This window comes from Haliaeetus albicilla, chromosome 13 (genome assembly GCF_947461875.1).
Source record: "Haliaeetus albicilla chromosome 13, bHalAlb1.1, whole genome shotgun sequence".
Lineage (NCBI taxonomy): Eukaryota > Metazoa > Chordata > Aves > Accipitriformes > Accipitridae > Haliaeetus > Haliaeetus albicilla.
This window is the reverse complement of record NC_091495.1, coordinates 40,482,467-40,504,041: the sequence shown is the minus strand read 5'-3', so window position 1 is coordinate 40,504,041 and position 21,575 is coordinate 40,482,467. Positions and strand designations below refer to the sequence as shown.

Below are 21,575 nucleotides of genomic sequence, written 5' to 3'. Positions count from 1 at the left end.
TTTATTAATAAAATATAAGATTTACAGCATATGTCAATGGACAGTGTGCTTAGAGAATTATCTAGTTGGATAGTATGACACCAAAGTCAGTAGCTGGTTTTGGTGAGGGTAAATTAAACCTCAGATGACATGCCAGGGATCACTGCTACTGACGAAAACCACAAAGCTTTCCCAAGACTACCTTTAAAACCCCCAACTCCATCCCAACATGCACAGCTGAGGTCCAAGAGGCAGTTTTGCTTGAATGTAGTATTGCTAGGAGGCTGCACTCTGTTCTATGTGAAATCTACCTGTTCCGTTCTGTGTCGTCTTCATATCCTCACTTCTTTTTGTGTCTGTGCTAAGCAACTTGTCAGATATTCAGTGCATCGTTCGGGATATAGATACGCACAAGAGCAGCAGTCTTGATACCACGACCATCGATCTTCCCAAAATAGCAGTTATTAAACCTACGCCATTCTTTGCAAAATGGAGATGAATGTTACCAGCTCTGATGCAAAAGAAGCGTCTAATTACCTCTTTGCCCTTGCGAGAAGATAAAGAATAAACCTTGGCCCTGATCCTGTAAACACCTATACACATGATTAATGTTACTCAACAAGTTGTTTCCTTAACTATTAGCAACTATAGTCATTTGAGTAAAATTAGTCACATGCTATGTAAGTACGAGTAGGGCCTACTAGTTTATTCACCCATTGGAAAACAGCTGCTGTCCCTGGGGCAGTTAAATTTTTTACAAGGCTAACAGGTGAGAAAAAAAAAGGTAAAATCCTTACAAAGGCTCATGGTCAGGCATGCATGTTACAAGACAAATACTGTATTTAAGAGAACCAGATCTAATAAAGATTAGATTTTTTACATTTTCAAACCACTGCACAAGGACTGAAAGAAATTAGAGTATGGTTGCAATAGTAGTCTTGTTAACAACCTCTAACCCAGCCATAATTTTACAGCAGAAACAGTATCTTAGTTGTTCAAATAATAGAGGTATTACAATAACTACCTATAACTAAGCCACAGAAATAATTTAAATATAGGTAACTGAAAAGTAAAAGTTCTCCCAGTCAAAGTAAGTTCACTATGACTTCATTCTGAACATTTCCGTGAAGGAAGAATAAACCTAAAAGCACAATTAGCAAAAATATCTGGAGGTAAAAACTCATGAGCCTTATAAAGCATCAATATCTAGTTCATCTTTGGATAAGCCTTATTTGCTGAAGAGTTTAAATCTCTCAAGTAACTATGAACACTTATTTCATGCAGCTTCTGTACTCCACGTATTTTCTGACCGTTGCACCATTTAACATTTCTGTAAGTGCAGTAACTTTGCAAAGCCAAAAGCCAGAAGAAACACTTGCATGGTAAAACTACATTTCCACTCAGTTACTGATAGCAATAAAATACAGAAAATAGAGCATCTCAGAATGCAGTGTAGTAATTATCTATGTAATCACATGGTATTTTGTACTACATAACATCATACTGCCAGACAAGAATTCAGACAACTTTTTAAAAAGCCACAGGGGACTTTGCGCTTTAAACAAGGCATTAAAGGTATCGTATCCTAAAACAAGGCAGTAAAAGCAGGACGAAACTAAACATTAAGACATTAGTCCCATAAAATGGATTTTAAAACCTGAAAATTCTATTCCTGTTCCAACTGAAGCAATAGTTTAAAAAAAAGAGCCTTTAAGGACACTGGAAGAGTAACTGACCTGTTCAGATCATGGCAAAATCTGACAGCAGTTTATGGTTTTGAAATGGAAGTGGTCAACGCATACTATGGCTGGTATTCTTGTCATTCATGAATGAATGCAGATACTTGTGAAATCCCTCCCTCTCTTCATTCCCATGAAAAATAATTAATACTGGTTAAAATCATTACAAAAAACATCATTTTATTTTCATGCATCTAAGGTAAAACACAGAGTATTTGTATAAAGAGGTAGATTAAAAAAAAGAAAACAGATTCTCCATTCTTTGTCACTTTTATTCAGTAGTTTGTTTGTTTTTTTTCCTTATTTTCTCTTTTTTTGGTGCCAGACACGGCAAGGAGTGATTACAGTCAACTGTTTATTAAAACATTTGTTGCAACACAGACCCCCTATACCACTGACCCCAAACGGACCCATTTCATGTGCTTTATTTCGTGTGTGTGGTTTTTTTTTTTTTTCTATACACCACCACCAAGGCTAGGTGGAGGGGGATGAAAGGGAAAGGGGGAGTCCAGGAGGCCAGAAGGAGGAGGAATGCTACAAGCCACAGCAAGAATGAGCTGTATTTAATAAAAAAAGGGGGCCACGAATGATACAGTAATGAGGTTACACAATTAAATCCCATAGCATGATTGAAGGCTTTCCCTGTGTTTGACGTCATCACAATGGAAGGCATAAAAAGTGGAGTAAACCGATGTTGATACAGTCCAATCTAGTCCATTAGGCAAGATGGTGCAAGTAGTCATTTAAATTAAAAAGTGCCCTATCCTCACCTAAATGGCTAGCAGACATGGAGAAGAACGCAGTGACAGATCAACAGAGCTTTCTCCATGTAGCTATAAAAGTGTGTTGTCATATGGCACATTTTTAAACACTGGAAAGGGGTGCCATAATGGACCTCTCATTCTCTTTCGTTTACAGGTACAAATGCTAGATTCAACTATTTCAACTATGCAGGAAGTGGACTCTTCAGTTAGGAATGCCAACCCTAATTCATTTTGTCTTGAAATATATACAAGTTGTTTGTAGTAGCTACAGCAATGATGTTTTCCTTAGGATGCCAGGCTGTGTGTAGAATCTTCTTATTGAAGTCTAGGCTGTCAACACTGATTTCATCCTTCTTTCGCTTACCACTTGCGCATACTTTACGTGGCTTCAAAACGGTACGGGGTTTATTGTTTTCCCGGGATGCCTCTAAGGTGATGTCTCGCTTTGTGTTTCTGTCAAACATTCTGAAGAAGTTGTTGTAAGATCCCGTCATGACAATGCTGCAGAGAGGGGGAAGGAAAAAATTAACAGTTCAGTTGAAAAGAACCTCCCCTTTTACGAAACCTCAGGGTTCCAACTAAGGTCATGCCTTATTATGTAGCAGAAAGCAGGCAGCCTTGCCCATAACTTCTACATTCTCAAGTGAAACTAAGACATTTGAATGTTTTATAGATATATATATATTAAAAAAAAAGGTATCTTTCTCCTTAACTGGACCTTTTAAGGTACACACTTTGTTATCTAGCACTTCAATGCAAATGTTATCATTCAATTTGATTCTCATGCACACATAGGGAAGTGATCTAATGAAAGCCAAATACATCGGATTTTTAGCCATGTAATTTCAGTTACCCACAAGTTGCATGAATTTAGGTACTAACTAACATAACTAGTTTGTGATAATACCTTATAGGAGATCCTTATTCTGTATCAGCTTTTCAGAAGGACAAATACACCTACTTACTTCCCTGTCCTTCCTTTGCCTCAAAAAAATATTTGAACAGACAGATGCTAAGTTTAAAAAAAAACCACTGTGTCTGATGATACTGATAGGGATACAACGAGCTGATATACATCTAGCAAATAAGCAGTTAATGACATCATTAACACAAAGGCGATAGCTGCCTTAAGTGGTATTATTGCCTAGTCAACCATGCCTGAGCCAGGCAAACTTGACAACTCATTGTAAGGAAGAAGATTCCTAGAAGGCTTTTCCCAAGTGTTCTACCTTTTGACAAGGCAGCTTAAACAGAACACACACACACGCAGGTTCCCCAACAGGCCTGGTGCAGATTCTTACAGATAGAACACGCGATCAAACAACCAGGTTTGAGTACATGGGCCTTATTCCCATACAAATCATTCCAAAGTCAGATCATAACAGATGACACAGGAGGAAAAAAAAAAAAAAAAAAAAAAGAAAGAAAAACACACCATCACTAGGAATAATTAACCTAGTGGATTAGGGTATTGGTAGTATTTCACCAGTTAAAGTTTGCAGAAAACCATCTCTAATCTTACGGCTTTGCCCATCTCTCCAGTTTAAGCAACTGTAACATTAGATTAATATTTCATTCTGGCGAAGTGACAAAACTCCATTTCCAGTCAAATTCTACCTCTCCTCAGTACACTAAGGCAATTCTCTATAATCCTATGCTACAACATCAAGGGTTAAGAGCTAATATATATACGTTAAAGTCTACTGCAGTACTAAAATATTATCCAAGCCAGTCCATGATTAAAACCAGACAGATATTTAAGGCCATACTTCAAGTTGCCAGTTTTAAGAATAACCTGGAAAGGTCTTAAGTGCATATAGAGAAGAATTAAACTTGCCTGTCTGATCCATTCCAACAGCATTCAAATTTGTCAAAAATGCAATCATTCTCATACAGTGAGCAAAGTTTACTTCTGAGGTATTCATGCACCTGGAAAAGAGTTAGTTCGATAAACTGAACAAATACTGAATTTGCATACCTGTAGAATACCCTTCATAGATTCTGTTCCAAAAGTAATTAAGTATCTGACAGTGCTTACACCCTACCCACAAGAGCACACACAGCTCCCTCCTCTGACTGTATGGATAAAGAACAAAATGAACAGACACATGAATTACCATATTCTGCTCCACAGAGATTTCAAATGAACTCAAATAGTAGCAAGTCACTCAGGGTGGGGAAAGCAACATCTCCAAAAACTTGGCAATTCTTCAGAATGCTTTCCCCTCTGAGCAGTTGTCATACCCTCACTACCTTTTCAGATATGTGAAATGATTTATCAGACTTTGCTTCTTTCTAAAAATCATGCTTTGGTGACTGATCTTCCTCCTATGTTTGACAAAGAGGATCCCTTCACAAATTTTCTTATAAAAAGAGAACACCACATCAATTCTCAGTGCCAGCTAAAAACATTTCCTGCAAAGGAAATGTTTTACCTCCTATTTTCTCCAGGAAAGAACAGCAGACTATGAAAGTCAGCTGAAGACTCTGAGAGATGTGCTATCTCATGGCTGAAGATTACCTCTCCACACTTCCATTGTGTAAGAGGGAGGCTTTTTCATAACCAAACTGGGGTTTGGGTTCTGCAATCAGCCTGCAAATAGCAAGGTCCTTTAGCACGTGTGTGGAACCCACAAATCTCATTGATGCTTTGCCTGGACATAGTGATCTATAGACAAAAATTTAACTGCCACATCAAGACCGTTATTAAGACTGAGCATCCTTCAAGGTTTTAATTTCTAGCCTACATCATCTTCACCAAATACCTGGTATGTTTCCACAGGTCTATTTTCCATATTTAAATCCCAGATCTTCACTGACAGGTAATCTCTAGTCATCATATATCGACCACTATGGCTAAATTTGACATCAGATATGGAAGAGATGATTTCAGAGAAAAATGATCTGTTGCTAGGATCTTCTGGTTCTTCAAACACTGTATAAAAATAAGATAGGCATTTCAAGAGGTAAATTTATGTCTCTTGCATGTTCTTTTCTTTCTGTCTCTTAGAAGATACACCCAAATTATGTTAACATTTTCTCATTAAGCTTGCCACTTTGGGCTAGTCTGCCTGCACTATATACAATAACTTTCAACAAGAAGGCCTTATAATACAATTCCCATACCCTGAAACATTTTATTTTCATAGCAAGTCAAAGTCAGCTTCTAAATAAGTGAACTACTCGTTAATATTCAAAGTCTTCATTCACACATAGATCTCTAGCATAAAGTACAGACTAAACAACTAGTATTTGACTTCCTGAAGCCTGCAGAAAGCCATTCCTAGTCCTATTGTCTAGGCAGACTCCCCAGCTTAAGCTGCTAATACTTTTATTCACTACTTTTACTCTGGCAAAATATAAAATCTCTTTTTAAGATTTATTTAGATTTTTAATCTATTCAATACACTACAGAAATCCAACACAAATATAGACACAGACTTCAGTGTTTAACAGATTCCGAGTGCTTAGTTTCATCTAACAGCAAGACACCATATTCCACGAAAAGACAATCAACAATGCAGGACAGAACTTACATTTTGAGTGTCTGTCACAGAGTGCTGATGCTCTCATATCACAGAGACGAATCGTTCCTTTACTGCTGCTGTATACAAATGTATTACAGCTGTTTGGGTGGAACTCTGCAGCTGTTATCACCTCTGTGAGCTCTTCCATGTTGGCAGGCTTAATATCTACAATATCTACAGCATTTTGTTAAGAAATTTTCCCCAGTTTTCATAACATGTTTTTCAGCTTTAAATATATTCAGCAATGCTTCTTCAGTTCGCCAAAGTATATCTGAAATAGCCAAACAGAATTAAAACAAGCCAATAAAAGCAAAATAATGCTCAAAATTTGGAAGCAGGACAAAGCTTCCACAACAAAGGCTGTGGGACCCAGTCAAAAACTGGATAGAAGTTAAAATTAAGTTCCACAATTTGTCTAGAAAGCAAGACCATAACATTGCATTCTGTATCAGTTTGAAGTTAATTCTTAACAGCACAAGCCTGCTTAATTTTTTGCTCCACTTCAGCAGTAATTAATTCCATACTAGATATATGTCACCCAAGTTTTCTCACATAGAACTTTACTTTGCTTAAATTCCAATTACACTACTACATTATAAAGAAGGCATGTGTGATTTCTGCTCAGGATCATGTTGATTTGTCCACAAATCTCTGCTCCCAGCAATGGGACTGAACACATATTCCTGTGATCCTACTGCCTGCGACATTTGTAGGCGCACATGCGAGAGGGGTTGATGGTTAGGTGAGAAGGTAAAAAAAACACCCCACAAACATTCTTGAGACAAGGATGGTAGTCCTCTGACTTGCTTCCTACTGCAACTCAAGAAAATTTTCACACAATAATTTACTGTAATGCCCCCTTCCAGAACTGCTCATCTAACTTGAAACCTTAAGCTTTTTTCTCTTCTAAAAGAGTCTGTTTTTCACCATTCAAATGACTAGTTCTCCTTATATTGCTCATGCTGAACCACCTCTCCAGAAGTAAAAGTCCTTACAACTACTAGGGAGAAATAACCAGGAAATGGAGAAACACGCTATATAAAAAGCTTTTCATGAAAGAAAATACAATCCAACAGTTTTGTTGTAACCAAGCTGTTCCCATCATATAAAACAGTGCAAAAAAGATACTAAAACTTCTGTCTGTAATTTCTAGGTGCCACAGGTTAATCCGCAAGTCATCTGCAGATAAGTACGTTTCATAATCGCTATTAATGGAGATGGAATTGATGTGATACGTGTGAGCATTGGCAAATATTCTTCGTGGACTAGCTTCAACCATGAGGTCCATGGGCCTGAATACTGGCACCTGCAAAAAACCACAAAGCAATGACAGTCTGAGATGCAAACGTACTACAAACACATTGGCACTCACAGTCCTTCAGTACACCAAGCCAATTAAAATATCTCAAAATCACCTGAGAAGTAAATGTGTCTGCCAGCTGGCATCACAGAAAATGTAAAGCTGATAATCTGATGGGGCAGGTACTCACTGAGCCACAGGCTAATCTGCGTCCCCGGGGGGAGGGAGAGAAGAAATCACTTGAATGCGGCTAATTCAGAGAGAGCAAACTACTCACCCGTAGTGTTGTAACTGTAGTAGGATCCCTATACCGTCCATCTTCTTCCTTTAAATTATAACCCTCTGGTCTTTTGTCCCTTTCACTGATTTTCCATAACTTTATTGTTTTATCTGAAATAAACCAGCCACAGTTTAAAATCAAAGTTCTAGCAAAGCTACTAGTCTTCACAGTTGATGCACTTTTAACATGAAGCCTTCAAACAAGACAAGACCACCTACATGTACCAAAAAAGACAAAAAATCCTGCTTGGAGAAAACAAGATAAAAAGCATTAAAAAGACCTCCTCCACAGTTTGTTCTTTTTATAGAAGTTATAGCAAGTTTCAGTTAGAACCAGGATTGTTATGAATGACTAATATAAGCTCTCACACAGTTAGTTATACACATACGAAGGTACTGAATGACAGCTTAGCTAAGCCCCTTTGCTATAAAGCAACCAAATCAAAAATGACTAAAGTACCAGCTCTTGTTGTGGGACTTCTGTATCCAGGTAAGACAGAACAACAGTAGAGTTAAACAGCGTAACTCTTGTATAGCCACATCCCTAGATACTTGCATTTAAAACCAACTTGCTTCCAGACTTTTCAAAGTAGAGAGGATTAGACAAAACCGTAATAGCAAACCAATGTAACAACAGGTTACCATGCAAAATTAACTGTTACGAAATGACTTACCATTTGTAGACAATAAAAACTGAGCAGCATTTTTCTGGGGTAACCACCTAATTTTGTTGATCTTCTCTTCAATTTCTAAACTTTTCAAGTAGTCAAACTCTGGTTCATGGCTTTGAAAGGTACTGTAAACATTGTATTCTCCCCTACTGTGAGACTGGGTTTTGTTCTAAAAAGAGAATTACATGATCAAGATACATATGCAGTGTACAGAATGCTTTTCAAGGCTGCTGGCAGAAGCCAGAACTAGATATTTATGCAGCAAGATACATAGGCAGATTGCTAATTAGCATAAGAATAGGTTAAGACTTCTATACCCTATTGTTGCCTATGCCAGATTTGCCACAAGTATCCTTTGGTGTACAACTTGCCTTACTGTAACGAGCCTGCAGAATGAACAAAATGAGGATCACCTCTTTTGCAAGAACTCAATTAGAGTTTCTACTATTTTGGCTAAGAAAGCATCAGAGAAAAAACAGTTATCGCAGCAGCTTTTGATTCCCAAAGTTTCCAGAAACTCCCCTCAGCCATGTGAATAGTATCTCCAGCAAGCTCTCATATTAATTCCAAGCAACTGAACTTAGAAACTAACATTTTGCCTAAACATTCTAGGGATTATAAGTTTTCTTCTTTTAAAAAACTCAAAAATCTTCATCATTCTCTCACCTCTAATTTTTCCACTTTTGTTTTTTAAAGAGAATATTCCCCAAGAGAAATACACAGCCACACATAGAGCAAATCTACTCTGTGGGTAAGTTCAGCTTGCTAGGCACACTATGGAAATACCACATGTCGCCTCTCAATTTATACGAGCAGCTCCACTATTCTGGTTCATAATCTCCACATTCCCTGAGACCTTCTAAACTGCTTAAGAAGATTTTTCTTCCTCATTCTGGAGATGAGGGGGCAAAGAACTTAACACCTCTGCTGAATACGTCTTTGACATTAAAAGTCACATCTGCAGTTAGCCTGCTCAGGATAGAACTGTTTGAAAAACTGAAAAACCTCCAAACTTGCCTGATTACTCTAAAAGCTTTGTTTTAGGCAGGGGCTTCCTAGCACTAATATTGCACTGCATGGACCAAACCTTAAATTCCCTCCAATGGGCAAGGTGACAGAAAACTGGAATTATTTCTGAAATAGCGCTCACTAGGTGTACCTGAAATTAATTCAAGCTTAATTTTGTGATATATTCCTGTTCCACCTTCTTCAAGAGGTTGCACCATCAGATGCCTTTCCTGTGATATGGTCTTCACGAGCTACTTCGCTCCTTCCTTCTCTTGTATGTCTCATGTCCTTCCATCCATTTCATCCCTTAACACCTCACTAAAACATACTTCTTGATATGATCCTTGCTAGCCCACATTTGTCACATTCCTTGCATCATTTTCTCTTGCTTCATACCCTGACATTAATAGCCAGCAGGAATTCTTACATTTTACAAGAAGCTGTGGGGGAGGGAAAAGTAGACAAAATGCTTAGAAGTAAAGTTTGGCACAAGAATATTGTACCACACCTATCAATTATACTGGCTTTCCCACCCTAGAGAACGGAAGGAACTTTGTTCTAAGTTTCAGTTAGACCTAACAAGTTAAGCAGGGTCACTGCTAGAACAGGCGACATCTAAAGTATTGTGCTTTAGGAAATGCTGGTCGTGATTCAGTGAACTTTCCTTCAATTCCATACTTACCATAATGATTGAGTCAAGTATACTTCTTGTGTATTCTAGTAAAACTCTACAGGACTAGAATAATATATAAAAGGAAGAATATATGCAGTCCACCCTTGGGATAAAAGCAAAATTTAAACCATCAGACCAGCTCGTGGCACTCAAAAATAATAATAAAAAATAAAAAAAAAAAAAAATCAAAGCAAGAAGAGGTGTTGGCCCAAGTGCCTCATGTTAAATTCCAATTTAGGTAATTACAGGCTGCCTACGTAAATTCCTCCTTCGGTTTCAATTAGATACAGTATTCATTTCCTGCCTGATAGTTATGTAATACCCCTTGCTTTGCACTGCAGATGGGCTGCCACATTCCAACCCAGAGGTGGCAGCATTTTGGCAGCGGGTGAAGTTACAGAAGCTTGTATAACTCAATACAGAGCACTTGCGTTTTAGTGTTTTTCTTCCTGTGCGTATGGTCTGTAAAGCACTCTGGAATGTAGTGTGGTAGAAGGTGGTACATAAATCCAACCAAAGTACTTCAACAATTGTCTTTTAGATACTCTTACATATAAAACTTGCTCTAGACAGTAGTGCATATGGCATAACTAATGCATTAGGGAATCCGGTCCCCATTGTTCATTCCCTAAACACCAAGGAGTCAAATCATGCCAAAACCAATTCTGTGCAACTTAAATCTGATAACCCAGGTGATTCTTACTATACCTAGATTCACAGATCATAAGGACATGAGCCATGGGTTATGCATCAAAAACAAAAGTAGTCATTTAAAAGCAACTCAGGAACGGGCAATTAGCTATTTAAGCTTCAAGCTACATTAAAGGATCCTTAAAGGATGCAAACTAAAACTCAAGGTTTAAAAAAAAAAAAAACCCACAACTGAAAACACCACAAGAGTTTGTGCCTGAAACTACAGGAAGATTACAGTAAGGTACTCTACATGCCACGTTCATCTGACTCCAGCCACAGAACTTCGGGAGAGGCTGGTCAGTCAGGCACACCCCACGAGATGGCACCAACTGACCACCGCGACTCACTTGTACAGAGAAGGCACCGCACTCGAATCACCTCTGTACCAGCAGAAAGCAACTTCTTCTGGGGAACTGTGGAATTCTTAAGGCTTCAGGATTTTTAAAATTGAAATTGAATGAAATGCCAAGGAAAGAACTAACAGCACAACTTTGAGGCAGTGAGATAGACAGAAGTGCCTTTTTATCCTCTCCCTGAAATAAATTCTAACCAAGTCAACTTCAAACTATAGCCTTAGTTAAAAATCAAGCATTCAATCTCAGCTTTCCCACCTTTAACATGGGAGAGGCCCTTTCCTAGCATTAGAAGATTTGTCTGTAGAATTCTGCAAAGACCAAAAGAACAAGTATAAAATGAAGAGATACCTTTACTGCTATGATTTTATCTGATTGATAGCAGAAGGAAAAAAAGACATCTTAGGTCACAGTTACATACATACTCACTCAAGGGCAACTTTTGTTTCCCCCACTACAGTAAAATCTGAAGTAATTATCACAGCCAAGTAGAGTCATTGTAAAACAACCATCTTCAGCTTCCCCAAGGTCTTTGAGTCCAATCCCCCCTTTTTTGTTTTCACTTTAAACACTCTTTAGACCACAGCTAAAGAGTATTTAAAGAGAAATTAGTTTCTAACAGTGTCAGAAAGTTCTCAATGTCTTCACTCTTAAATGTAATTTCTTTAATCACTTATTACACAGGCATGCACTTTGTGTAACGTTTTTTATAAAAGCATGCTCCTTTTCTTTTTAAAAAGAGAATGAACAGCAAAAAACTTTAAGTATACTTTAATTAGTTAGCACTTACCTCCTGCTCCTGTTGAAAGATGACCACTCTACCTCCTTTGTCTCCTGTTGCTAACAGCTCTCCAGAATGGTTAAATTCTACTGTGGAAATTATATCCGCTGCATAGGAACAAAAAAAACCCCGCAAGTCAATAATTCTTCTAAATACTGAATGGCCAAGAAAGCTACAAGTAAAAAAAAAAGCATACTTCAATTCAGTTTAAGTATACTTTTGTTATAAAATACAAGTAGGGATTTCTTAAAAAATATAGAAGTAATTTTTTAAAGCTGTACATTTGAAAACCAGTTACTAATTCACCATGCCAGACTTACAAGCTCAGTGTTGTGCCCTAAATTGTTTTTAAAGGCTTTATATCATCACTTCTTTGAACTGTTTTTTGTTATGACTGCTACTTTAGTATAGAAATGGATTTTCAGTATGTACTGTAACAGCAGAGACTGTATATATACATGTTGCTACATTTATTTTCTCCATTCTTTCTGATAAAAGATTTAGATACAATCATTACCCATATGATCACAAAGCTTTTTTTTTTTTTTTTTAAGGACTCTACACATGTGACAACTTAAGGGCAAAACATATTAGGGTGGAGATGTTCAGACATCAGTGTCTAAGGAATGCAAGGATGTGGAACAAAAACAGCTACCAAAAATAAGGAAATAAATTCAACAGTCTCTAAAAAAACTTGAGTACCTCTTCTGGATGAGGAAGGTTTACATTATCACAGGTATTTTTATATGGATTGCTAAGATTAAATTGTGAATATACATTGACAAAAAACCCAAGTCATGCCTAGTATCAAACTGATCTGTTTATACAGCAAAAAGAACAAGTTACAACTTAAGCTCAGGCACACCAATTCCCATTTTCAAACACACACATGCCCTTCATACTCTCAAACAGTAGAATCAGAAGCCAAACCGTTCTTCAAATGCCAACTTCAAACTGCAATATAACTATCTAATCTACTTTTCTGCAGAAGAAACTACCTAAGATTTTTACATATGCAAGTCCTCAGGCTACTTTGCTTTCATGTCAGTCTGATGTAGATGAGCAATGAATCTGTGTCTTCTATTGGATGGTTTCTTCATTCTCTGTTTTAGAGTTAAAAAGGGTCTGGTACCTGCTCTACAGACTGAAAGCTACTGCTAAACAAAAGCTACTCAGTCTGAATTTAAACAGACACTACAGTGCAGCATATCATGGAAGCTATCTTACCATAGACAGCAGTAGGGTTATTTGATTTTGAAGTGAAACATGCAGGATTTTCTTCTTATTCATTTTAATACCAAAATGAAACTTACATCATTCTTGGGTTGTCCCAAACACACGGGCAGTGGCCTCTGGACATGAACAAGCTGTTCTTTAATAACTGCATTACCCAGCAGCTACAAGCATGCAGCATACCTATGAAAACTGCACAATGCAAAGACAGCCTGGACAAGCAGGCCAAACTCAGCTGCAAAATCCTCAGAGGCAAAAGATGCAGAGTCAGATTCTTGGCACGAACGGGTATGTACAGCTCAGTTGTGCTTTCTATATATACAGCACAAACTGCCATATAACAAAGGATAAACACAAGATGATCCTATCTCCATCGGCCTCCCTTGCTGTGATTATCTGGCACTGCTGAAACACAAACAGGCTAAAATTTCTCAAGAACACTGTGTTAAGGACATAAATATGATGTAAGCTTGTATGTAGATAAACCTGGATTCAGATCACACATAGAAAAACCTTGATTTGAGTGCACATAATTTTTTCTTTTCCCCCCTGGAAGTTAACAGTTACTTCAGCCATTCATTCACGTGTTTGTGAACAAGATTAAGTGACTTGTCTCACATCTGTAAGACTTAAGACTGCATACCATTCAGATGAAGATATGGCATTCAATATCCACCTTTCACAGGTGAACAGGACAAAGATAACATACAATTAATCAAATCCAGTATGCAGAAAGAGTGAAGTGCAAACCAAGCAGTCTAGTTTTGTCTATTGCATACAATGCAACCACATCCTTGTATTCCTCTGATAAGACCTTAAGGAAGTTATCAAGTAATTGAAGAAAAACATGATCACTCACCTTCTCAATCAATAGTGAGAAGTGTACAGAATAATTACTATTTTGAAGAACATTGAGAGATCTAACACTGCAAGCTATGCCAGTCTTAAAACAGAAAAGATGATAAAGCAAGTCACCAGCAGATCTAAATGTACATGTATGTGGAAGGAGAACACCAAAGAAAAGTTTGCCTTAAAAATCTTATATATCCGTCTAAGAACAGATGGATAAATTCATCATAAGTACCTATTTGGTGAAAGTCACTGAAAAGTTCTACAAGGTCAAAAGCCTTAGGCTTGAAGCCTTATGATTAGAACAGGCAGCAACAAAAGCCAGAAAAGCCTTAAATTAAGGGATAAAACCTCCGTTTTCTTAGGTCTGCTGCTGTAATATATATTGTATTTAATAATTATAGAAGTCTCATATACAGCAGAAAGCTAACCACTTTTCTGTAACCATTCTAGACATTATTACTTTTTGCATTTATTTTGAGATTATCCAAGCCTGACATCAGTGATCTCCAAGCTGATACAAATCCTGCTTTGTCTATAGACTCAACTGCGTGAACAAACTTTCGGTACTAACATCCCCACACCTTCAAAAAATCCAGCAGGTTCAGTCAGTGGCGACAGGGTACTCGAAACTCTCTCCAGTGCCTGATGAACACTATGCAGAAAATCTTTTCAAATACTTGGATCAATTTTAAATTAGAAACAAAATACATTCCTTAGCAGCAATCATAACAGAAAATTATTAAATAATTTTTAAACTCAAGATACCTCTATAGAATCCAACATGCCTTCTACACTGTAATCTTGAACTGTTCCCTTTCCAAGGACAAAACAAATATGCTAAAAAAGCAGGCAGAAAAATTATGTCTACTTCACTAGTCCCAAACCAGGGCTGAGATGCCTATTTTATACAAAAATCAGTACTGGAGAGCAAAGCAACCAATCATACTTTTTAAATCCAATAACTCACCATTAAGAATATTGTATTCGCATACCTTGGTCAAAGAAAGAGACTGACATCAAGGCACTGGTGTTGAACTGGGCGGATTTAATAGTGTTTGAGAATTGACAGGGGAAGCATTTCATCTTCCGCAGTGCACTGATTCGCTTGTGTATTTTCATCTGTATTAACACCCTCGTTGCCAACAAAAAAAAAAATCAATGTTATCCTTTTCTTTTCAAATGTAACTATAATCCCCGTGATAGTTACATGTAGGGTTATTTTAGTCCTTCAGCACCGCAACGGGCAAAAGAGCAGCTATAGAACATGCTGCCTTCTTTGCCTCCTCCCTTTTGTGCATGCTATTTTTGCTACAGTCTCTAGGTGGGAGTCTTGCAAACACAGAGGGCTGCTCTCACGGTCCAGAAGCCTGTAAAGGATCCCTTCTATACGCAAAGAGCACCAGGGAAGAATATTTAAGGGAGAAGCAGACGTTTAGTGCTCTATTGTCACCAACACCAATGGCTTCTAGAACTATCACGGATTCTGTTGTTTACTGCTGAATTCATTTCAATGCCCTCTTCTTCAAGCACCAATATCAGAGATAAATAACCACCAAAACCTTATCTGATAACCATACCCCTCACAGTTTACAGTTAAATAGCATTATCTGTTAACAGACTTCCACAAAGTCACCCAAGCCTTGGAGATCAGATTTGTCTCTCTTCTCCCCCACGAGCATCTTGAGACATCTTTGACACCAAGATGAAGCGTGACATTTCAAGTGCTGAGGTTTTAAAACACTACGGGGCATCAAACACACAGGATGAAGACATCATTCTGACAAAACCAAAAATAGGACAGAAATGTGTATCTACATTCCCATAGTGTACCTACAATCCTGCAATACCTGTACTAAGTTTCTCTCTTGCATAATTTGGGATAGACAGCTCAGGGGTCAGTATAGTGCTTACGTGTACTTCTTTGCACAGATGTCCTTTAGTTCCACTTAAATATCCCTTCATAGACACTTATTGTTAACACTATAGAAACACTTCCGAGACTACTAAATACTTCCAAATAATGGTTTTCAGTGACCTGAAAGCAAAGGGTGGGGGAAAATCACCTACACAACCTGAAGTCCATCTACTGTTGGTGCACACGTACATCACCGAGTGAAAATGTTTTGCAGCAGGTTGAGTGAAACGCTATGAATCAAAAGAACTACTGTACAGTTGTATCTCTACCTCAAAGAAACAAAACATGACAGCCAAACCGAGCCAGTGATCTTAAAAATCCCACCAAACTCTGAAGAGAGGCTTCCTATCTCTGACCTATCAGCACACACCAACAGGGCAGAGTCTGCTTTCCCAGGAGTCCTCAAAACCTCCTGACAGTTCTCCCAGATACAGCAACTACAATCTAGTTTCTTGCAATTGCTGTCAAGGTTGTTTTTTCTTCTGTATGATCTTTATTTTCCTAACCTGGTCCAAGCTTTATATGTATTCCTTCAACGATACATCTTCACTTTAAGTGCTCCAATAGAAATCAAGAACACCGCAAGGTCCGGACAATTATCTTCACTAGATTTAGGACAAGATTTTCCCATGGTAGACATGGAGACACGAACTTGAAGAACCAAAGGAATCAAAACAAGGTGTCTAGCTTTGACAGAGAATGGGACAGGGGAAAGATATTTATCTCAAAGTTTTGATAATGCTTAAAGTAACGTCTTCACAGTTCACCATGTGAAAGGGAGACATACCAGAAGCTCACAAGCAATTCTTAACCAGTGGCAGACACACACTTCTGCTCATTAATCATCTCTCAAGAGAACAGCCACCCAACACAAACCTAACTTATCTTCAGAAGCGCAGTAGGAAACAAGTCACAATTTCAGAATTCTTAGTCAATATTTATTACACCAACTTTTGCTATTTTGAGTAATTCACCTGTCATGTGAGGCAGGATACAGATGGTTTGAAAAACTGCGGCACTGAGCCAGTGCTCTTCTGAAAGATAGACAGATTCTACTGTTCAAAGATAGATGAATAAAGGCATCTGACAGATCTCAAATGCCTTTACCCCCTTTAAAGGAAAGCAACGTTTGAAATAAGAAAAACTCAGTGACAGATATTAAAAAACATTTTCACACTTTGGGGGTCTTCCACGCTTTTCAGTGAATGCTAACTAAGAACCACACATGCACTATCACGAGCAAGTTTTCTGAAACATTAGAGAAAGGGTTGTGCTGAAGTTTTACTGCTGTCAACAAGTCTATGGAATAAAGGAATAAAACAGCTTTATCAATCCAAACAAGCAAAAAAAATACTGTAATCCAATGATTTAGCTCCAGAAGGCCCATTGTGAACCTGAAAAGCAATTCTGTATTAAATTTGTTTCCAATAATAGAATAAAAGGTATTTTATTAGTACAGAAGAGGCTATCTATTTTAATGTACCATGAACTTTATATAAACTCTGCTTATAAAACATGCTTGGTAGGCAAAACATGTCACCTACTCTACAGCAGCAAGTCAGTCATGGCAGTGAACAAAGAGCGTCTTTATTTCACCAGACCTGAAAGGTTTCTGTGCAAGTTTTTGGAATCGCATTGATCTGCTGCCTAAGCAGAGAGCAAGTAAATCAGTATGTTTACACAAGTGGAGCAATCTCCTGATGTTTCCAAGGTCTGAACAAAGAATTGTAGTATTTAAAAAGCATTTTGGTACTTCTTCATTGTTTATACACCTTCCCAGTGGCTCAAAATACCATTTCTGGAATTTTCCAAAGGAGCACTCAAACAAATCTCATCCATAATGTAGAGCAGATTACTTACAGGTTGGTAATTCTGTCCTAAGGAGTAAAAAGACAATTCACTGACCAAATGTGGAGCCCACTTCCTCAGTTTGCCAGCCTTAAGTATAGAAGCAGCTATTTTGATCAAAATAAACATCAATTGATCGTTCCAAGGATACTTCAGAAGCTGTCTGGAACGGGAAACATTAAGAAACCAACTTCTAGGATTATTATTAAAAGCCAAGGAAGCTCAAAGGGCCTAAAATTGAGGAAGCAGCACAGGAAAGGATAAACAGCATAAGGGATAAAGACAGTGAAATATTTGAATTCAGCACACAAATTACTGAGAATACCTGAGCCATTCTTCCTAGATTATCTCTAAAGATAAAGTCAATGCACTCAAAACTGAGCAAGAGCATCTGTTCAGGAGAACTTGCAGACCTTAAGCATCTGGAAGTGACTTGTGAATTGTTTGGTCCTATGTAATCCAGGGTGAAGCAAAACATCCCTGCTTCAGACTGCTGAACAGATGCAACTTCCAAAAACTCAAGCTCAAGTCACAGCTAATGACAGAAAATTCTAACTTTTTATTGGACTTTCTTGTTTCCAGTAACGATTTTGTTTTGGAGTTATGTACTTCATTGTTGGGGGAAAAAACAAACAAACAAACAACCCAAAAAACAACCAAAAACACTAGAGAGAAAACAAAAGCTCCTCCAAGGCTTCATATATTTTAAGAAGCTACACAATGCACTCTGAATGTCTGAGTCATCCCAGCATCACTCCGTTGTTTGCATGATTTTGATTTACCACACTTATCAAGAGTTCTAATATATTGTGTATTAAAATCTCTGAAGCTAGATAGTGAAGTGTTAATCTTGAAGTGAACAGGAAGGCTGTTTAAATAAGATTAAGAGTGACTATACAGGCATGTTTGCAGAGAAGAGAGCTCCCAACACAGGATAACCACAACTATACGCATCAGGGAAAGAGAGCAAAATGGCAAGCACTATTTTACTACTGATGGTATAAAAGAAAACACCCTCTGCATTCCAGCCTCATCCCTAATTTATGTATGTAGAGAGGGGAAGAGAACACAAGGATTGTATACTTTAAAGTTACCATGACCGGGTTTACTATTGACTTCATTTCCCTTTTCTTCATTCACTTTCAAGAGCAATTCTCTGCATTCATTCCGTCTCTCAGAAGTCACTAGGCAACAAAACCAAAGGCAGCTGGGATAAGGCATTCCTACTGTTCAATTTACTTCTCAAGACTCATTCCAGAAGTCCTTTAAATAGATCTCTTCTCTACTAGGGGAGGGCATTAAAAATGTATTAATTCCTCAGAAATATGGGGACAGGATGAAATACATGCAACACAGAAGCAAAGAAAGGGATTACCCTTGTGGCAAAAATTCTCACTCCTGTGCCCATGAAGCATTGCAAGAGCCAGCTGGTTACTCATTCTCTCTTAAGTACCAGTCCTGCAATACTGCTCCACACAAAGAGCACACAAAGCTCCCCTCCTTAACAGGGAGGGGAGTGGAATTTGTATGATGGCCAGCTAGCTTCACACTGCTGCTGGCCCCACCAGTGTTAGAATGCAAACATGCAGGAGCTGATGACATAGTTCAAGCAGCAGACAGTAATTAAGCTGGTTTTGTTGGCATGTGCAAATCTGGGAAATCTACGCACAGGGAAGAAAGATTTACAGAGTGTTCCCTAGCATCCACGTTCATTCCAAGTGCTGCAGGCCTTGTGATGCTGAGAACAAAAACCATGCAATCATGAACTCGTCATTTTCCCCACTGATTCTGAAAACATTCTAGTCCTGTTTGGTAAAGATGTATTTAAGTGTTGAGACTCTCCCAGTCCTATTTACACATGTATCTATGTGTAATATACACACACAAGATAAATCTCCAAATCGTAAATACAGGTAGCACATCACATTCGAAGTTCACTGCATGAACTACTCACCGTAAGTAAAATAACCAAATATAAACCTTGTCAAGCAGTCCTAGAACCCCATACTTTCCCCCTATTTCTTGGGCTTTCCTATATTCCCACTTCTTTTCTTTCATTCACTTTTTCTTCTCCCCTTCTCTCTCCAACTTTGCCAGTCTTTGAGGAAAAATATCACTTTCTAGAACAGGCAAGTCCTAGTTCAACTAGGAGTTCAACTAGGGATTTGAAAGCCTGAGTGATTTACTCATCATTATTATTACACATCTTATTTTTAACTTTCTATTCAGTTCCCTAAAATAAAGGTTGGACCCCTCTTGATAAAGCTTTTTCCTGTAGCTTCCTAAGTTACCTTAACATGACCGATGCCTACCGTGCAACTCTGATTCAGTTCGCTGTGGGCTGATAGGTAAGCAGGGCCCACATAGTATCCGTAAGTACACCACATCCTTCTGAGATTACTCTTTATGCTGTCATATCTACATATTAGCAATGACAGTAAGAACTCTGTTATCCCCAGCCTTCAGAAGTAGGAGCTTGAATTCAGTCACTTTTTTAAATGGAAGCAAGAACAACACAAGCTAAGGGAAAAAACTACTACTGTAAGACAACTGTTTCATAGAATACACACGCATTAGGATGGCTTAAAATTTACAGATGCATTTACAACATGTTCTTTGATAGTCCAGAGATAATGCAACTTCAGTACTAAGCTCAAAACAATGTTATTCTGTAGTTTTGTGAATTTATGCAAACAACAATTTTTAAGCCTTGAGACTTCTTAGAAAACACAACAGCTACTGAGTAGCAAACTTCCATTTCCTCCCACTGAAATAATACAGCAACACCAGCCTTAATCTTGTTGCCATTGGTTTTATCTAAGGCTAGTAATTCTCCTAAATAGCTTTACTAGGCTCAACGCTCAGAGGAGAATACAACTCCAAATCCATCTCCCCTACGCAACAGAAGCTGCTTCTGTCTGCAAAGCTATAGTGAGAAGATGGCGTTAGAACTGCAGAGAACAGAACTGAAATAGAAGTGACTCTCAAAAGCCCTTACAAGTTGGAATAATAATGAACGTGCAGATGAAGTATTTTACCAAGGTAACAGTAAAACAGGGAACAGAATCACCACCTACCAAAATACAGTGCTTCTCATCTGGAAAAGCAGCTCCTTACATACTCAGAAATCTTTAAGTCATCTTAAGGTAACCATGATATCAAAGCAGCTTCCTCATTTAAACACAATTCATAGAAAGCACACTCTATGTTCAATATTACCATCTAAGTTGTATAGGGAGTAGCATACTAAACATTTTAATTCTTGTGCTTCGTAAACAATTGTTGTGCCTCACTGGGCAACTGCTGTTTGTGGGCCAACATTAGTAAGCCTCAACATCTCCATTCAGGTCAAGTTTCCACCATCAAATTTATCGCTTGTTTCCCCCACGGCCCATTTTCAGACCAAGGCAAGAGGCCAATGAACAAGCATGCTAAAACAACAGCAACTTTCCGAAGTAGCAGAAATCACTACGGGGAACACTATAATCACCACCTTCGACAGACATTACCACCACTAACTTTTGTGAATGATCCCTAACACATTTCATTTACATTAAGCAGTTTGTTTTTTTGCTAACCTAACAGAGTTCATTAAGACTGAACTGAAGGCATTATATGAGCAAATCTGCTGCGGGGCAGGGCAGGGCACAGACAGACTAAAAGCTTCGGAGCAACTACATCTCCAGACAGCAGTTTTATTTGCAAAAGCCTATTGAGCCCACAACCAAAATGCTGATTAACTGCATTCCTGTCTATACGTACACAGTCTCCACAAGCTTACATTTAAAACAGTTCCCTAAAAAAGGTCAGAATTTGGCATTGCTAGAACAGAAAGGAAATTGATTTAAATCTCAGACCACTGGCTTCCTGTCTCCATCTATAGTAGGAAATTCAAAGTCTCCAGTACACATGACTCCAAGACACCTGTGGTGGCATAGAGAAAAACAGAGATAACAAACA

General features: G+C 38.1%; 1 protein-coding gene across 5 annotated transcripts in view; it reads right to left on the bottom strand.

Moving 5' to 3' along the window:
• Positions 1-1,969: 1,969 nt before the first annotated feature.
• PPP2R2A (protein phosphatase 2 regulatory subunit Balpha) overlaps positions 1,970-21,575 on the bottom strand; it is a 40,538-nt gene continuing 20,932 nt past the window's right edge. For 4 of the 5 annotated variants that reach the window (XM_069801078.1, XM_069801077.1, XM_069801076.1 and 1 more), the window contains 8 exons: positions 11,777-11,874; positions 8,263-8,428; positions 7,587-7,699; positions 7,138-7,315; positions 6,019-6,183; positions 5,248-5,417; positions 4,320-4,411; positions 1,970-2,983 (listed from right to left, as the gene is read on the bottom strand). In XM_069801078.1, the coding sequence (XP_069657179.1) occupies positions 2,704-2,983; positions 4,320-4,411; positions 5,248-5,417; positions 6,019-6,183; positions 7,138-7,315; positions 7,587-7,699; positions 8,263-8,428; positions 11,777-11,874 (1,262 nt within the window). In that variant the 3' untranslated portion in view covers positions 1,970-2,703. Of the gene's footprint in view, positions 2,984-4,319; positions 4,412-5,247; positions 5,418-6,018; positions 6,184-7,137; positions 7,316-7,586; positions 7,700-8,262; positions 8,429-11,776; positions 11,875-14,844; positions 14,951-21,575 lie in introns of those variants that run through there. The other variant, XM_009917322.2, reaches the window with a different exon arrangement.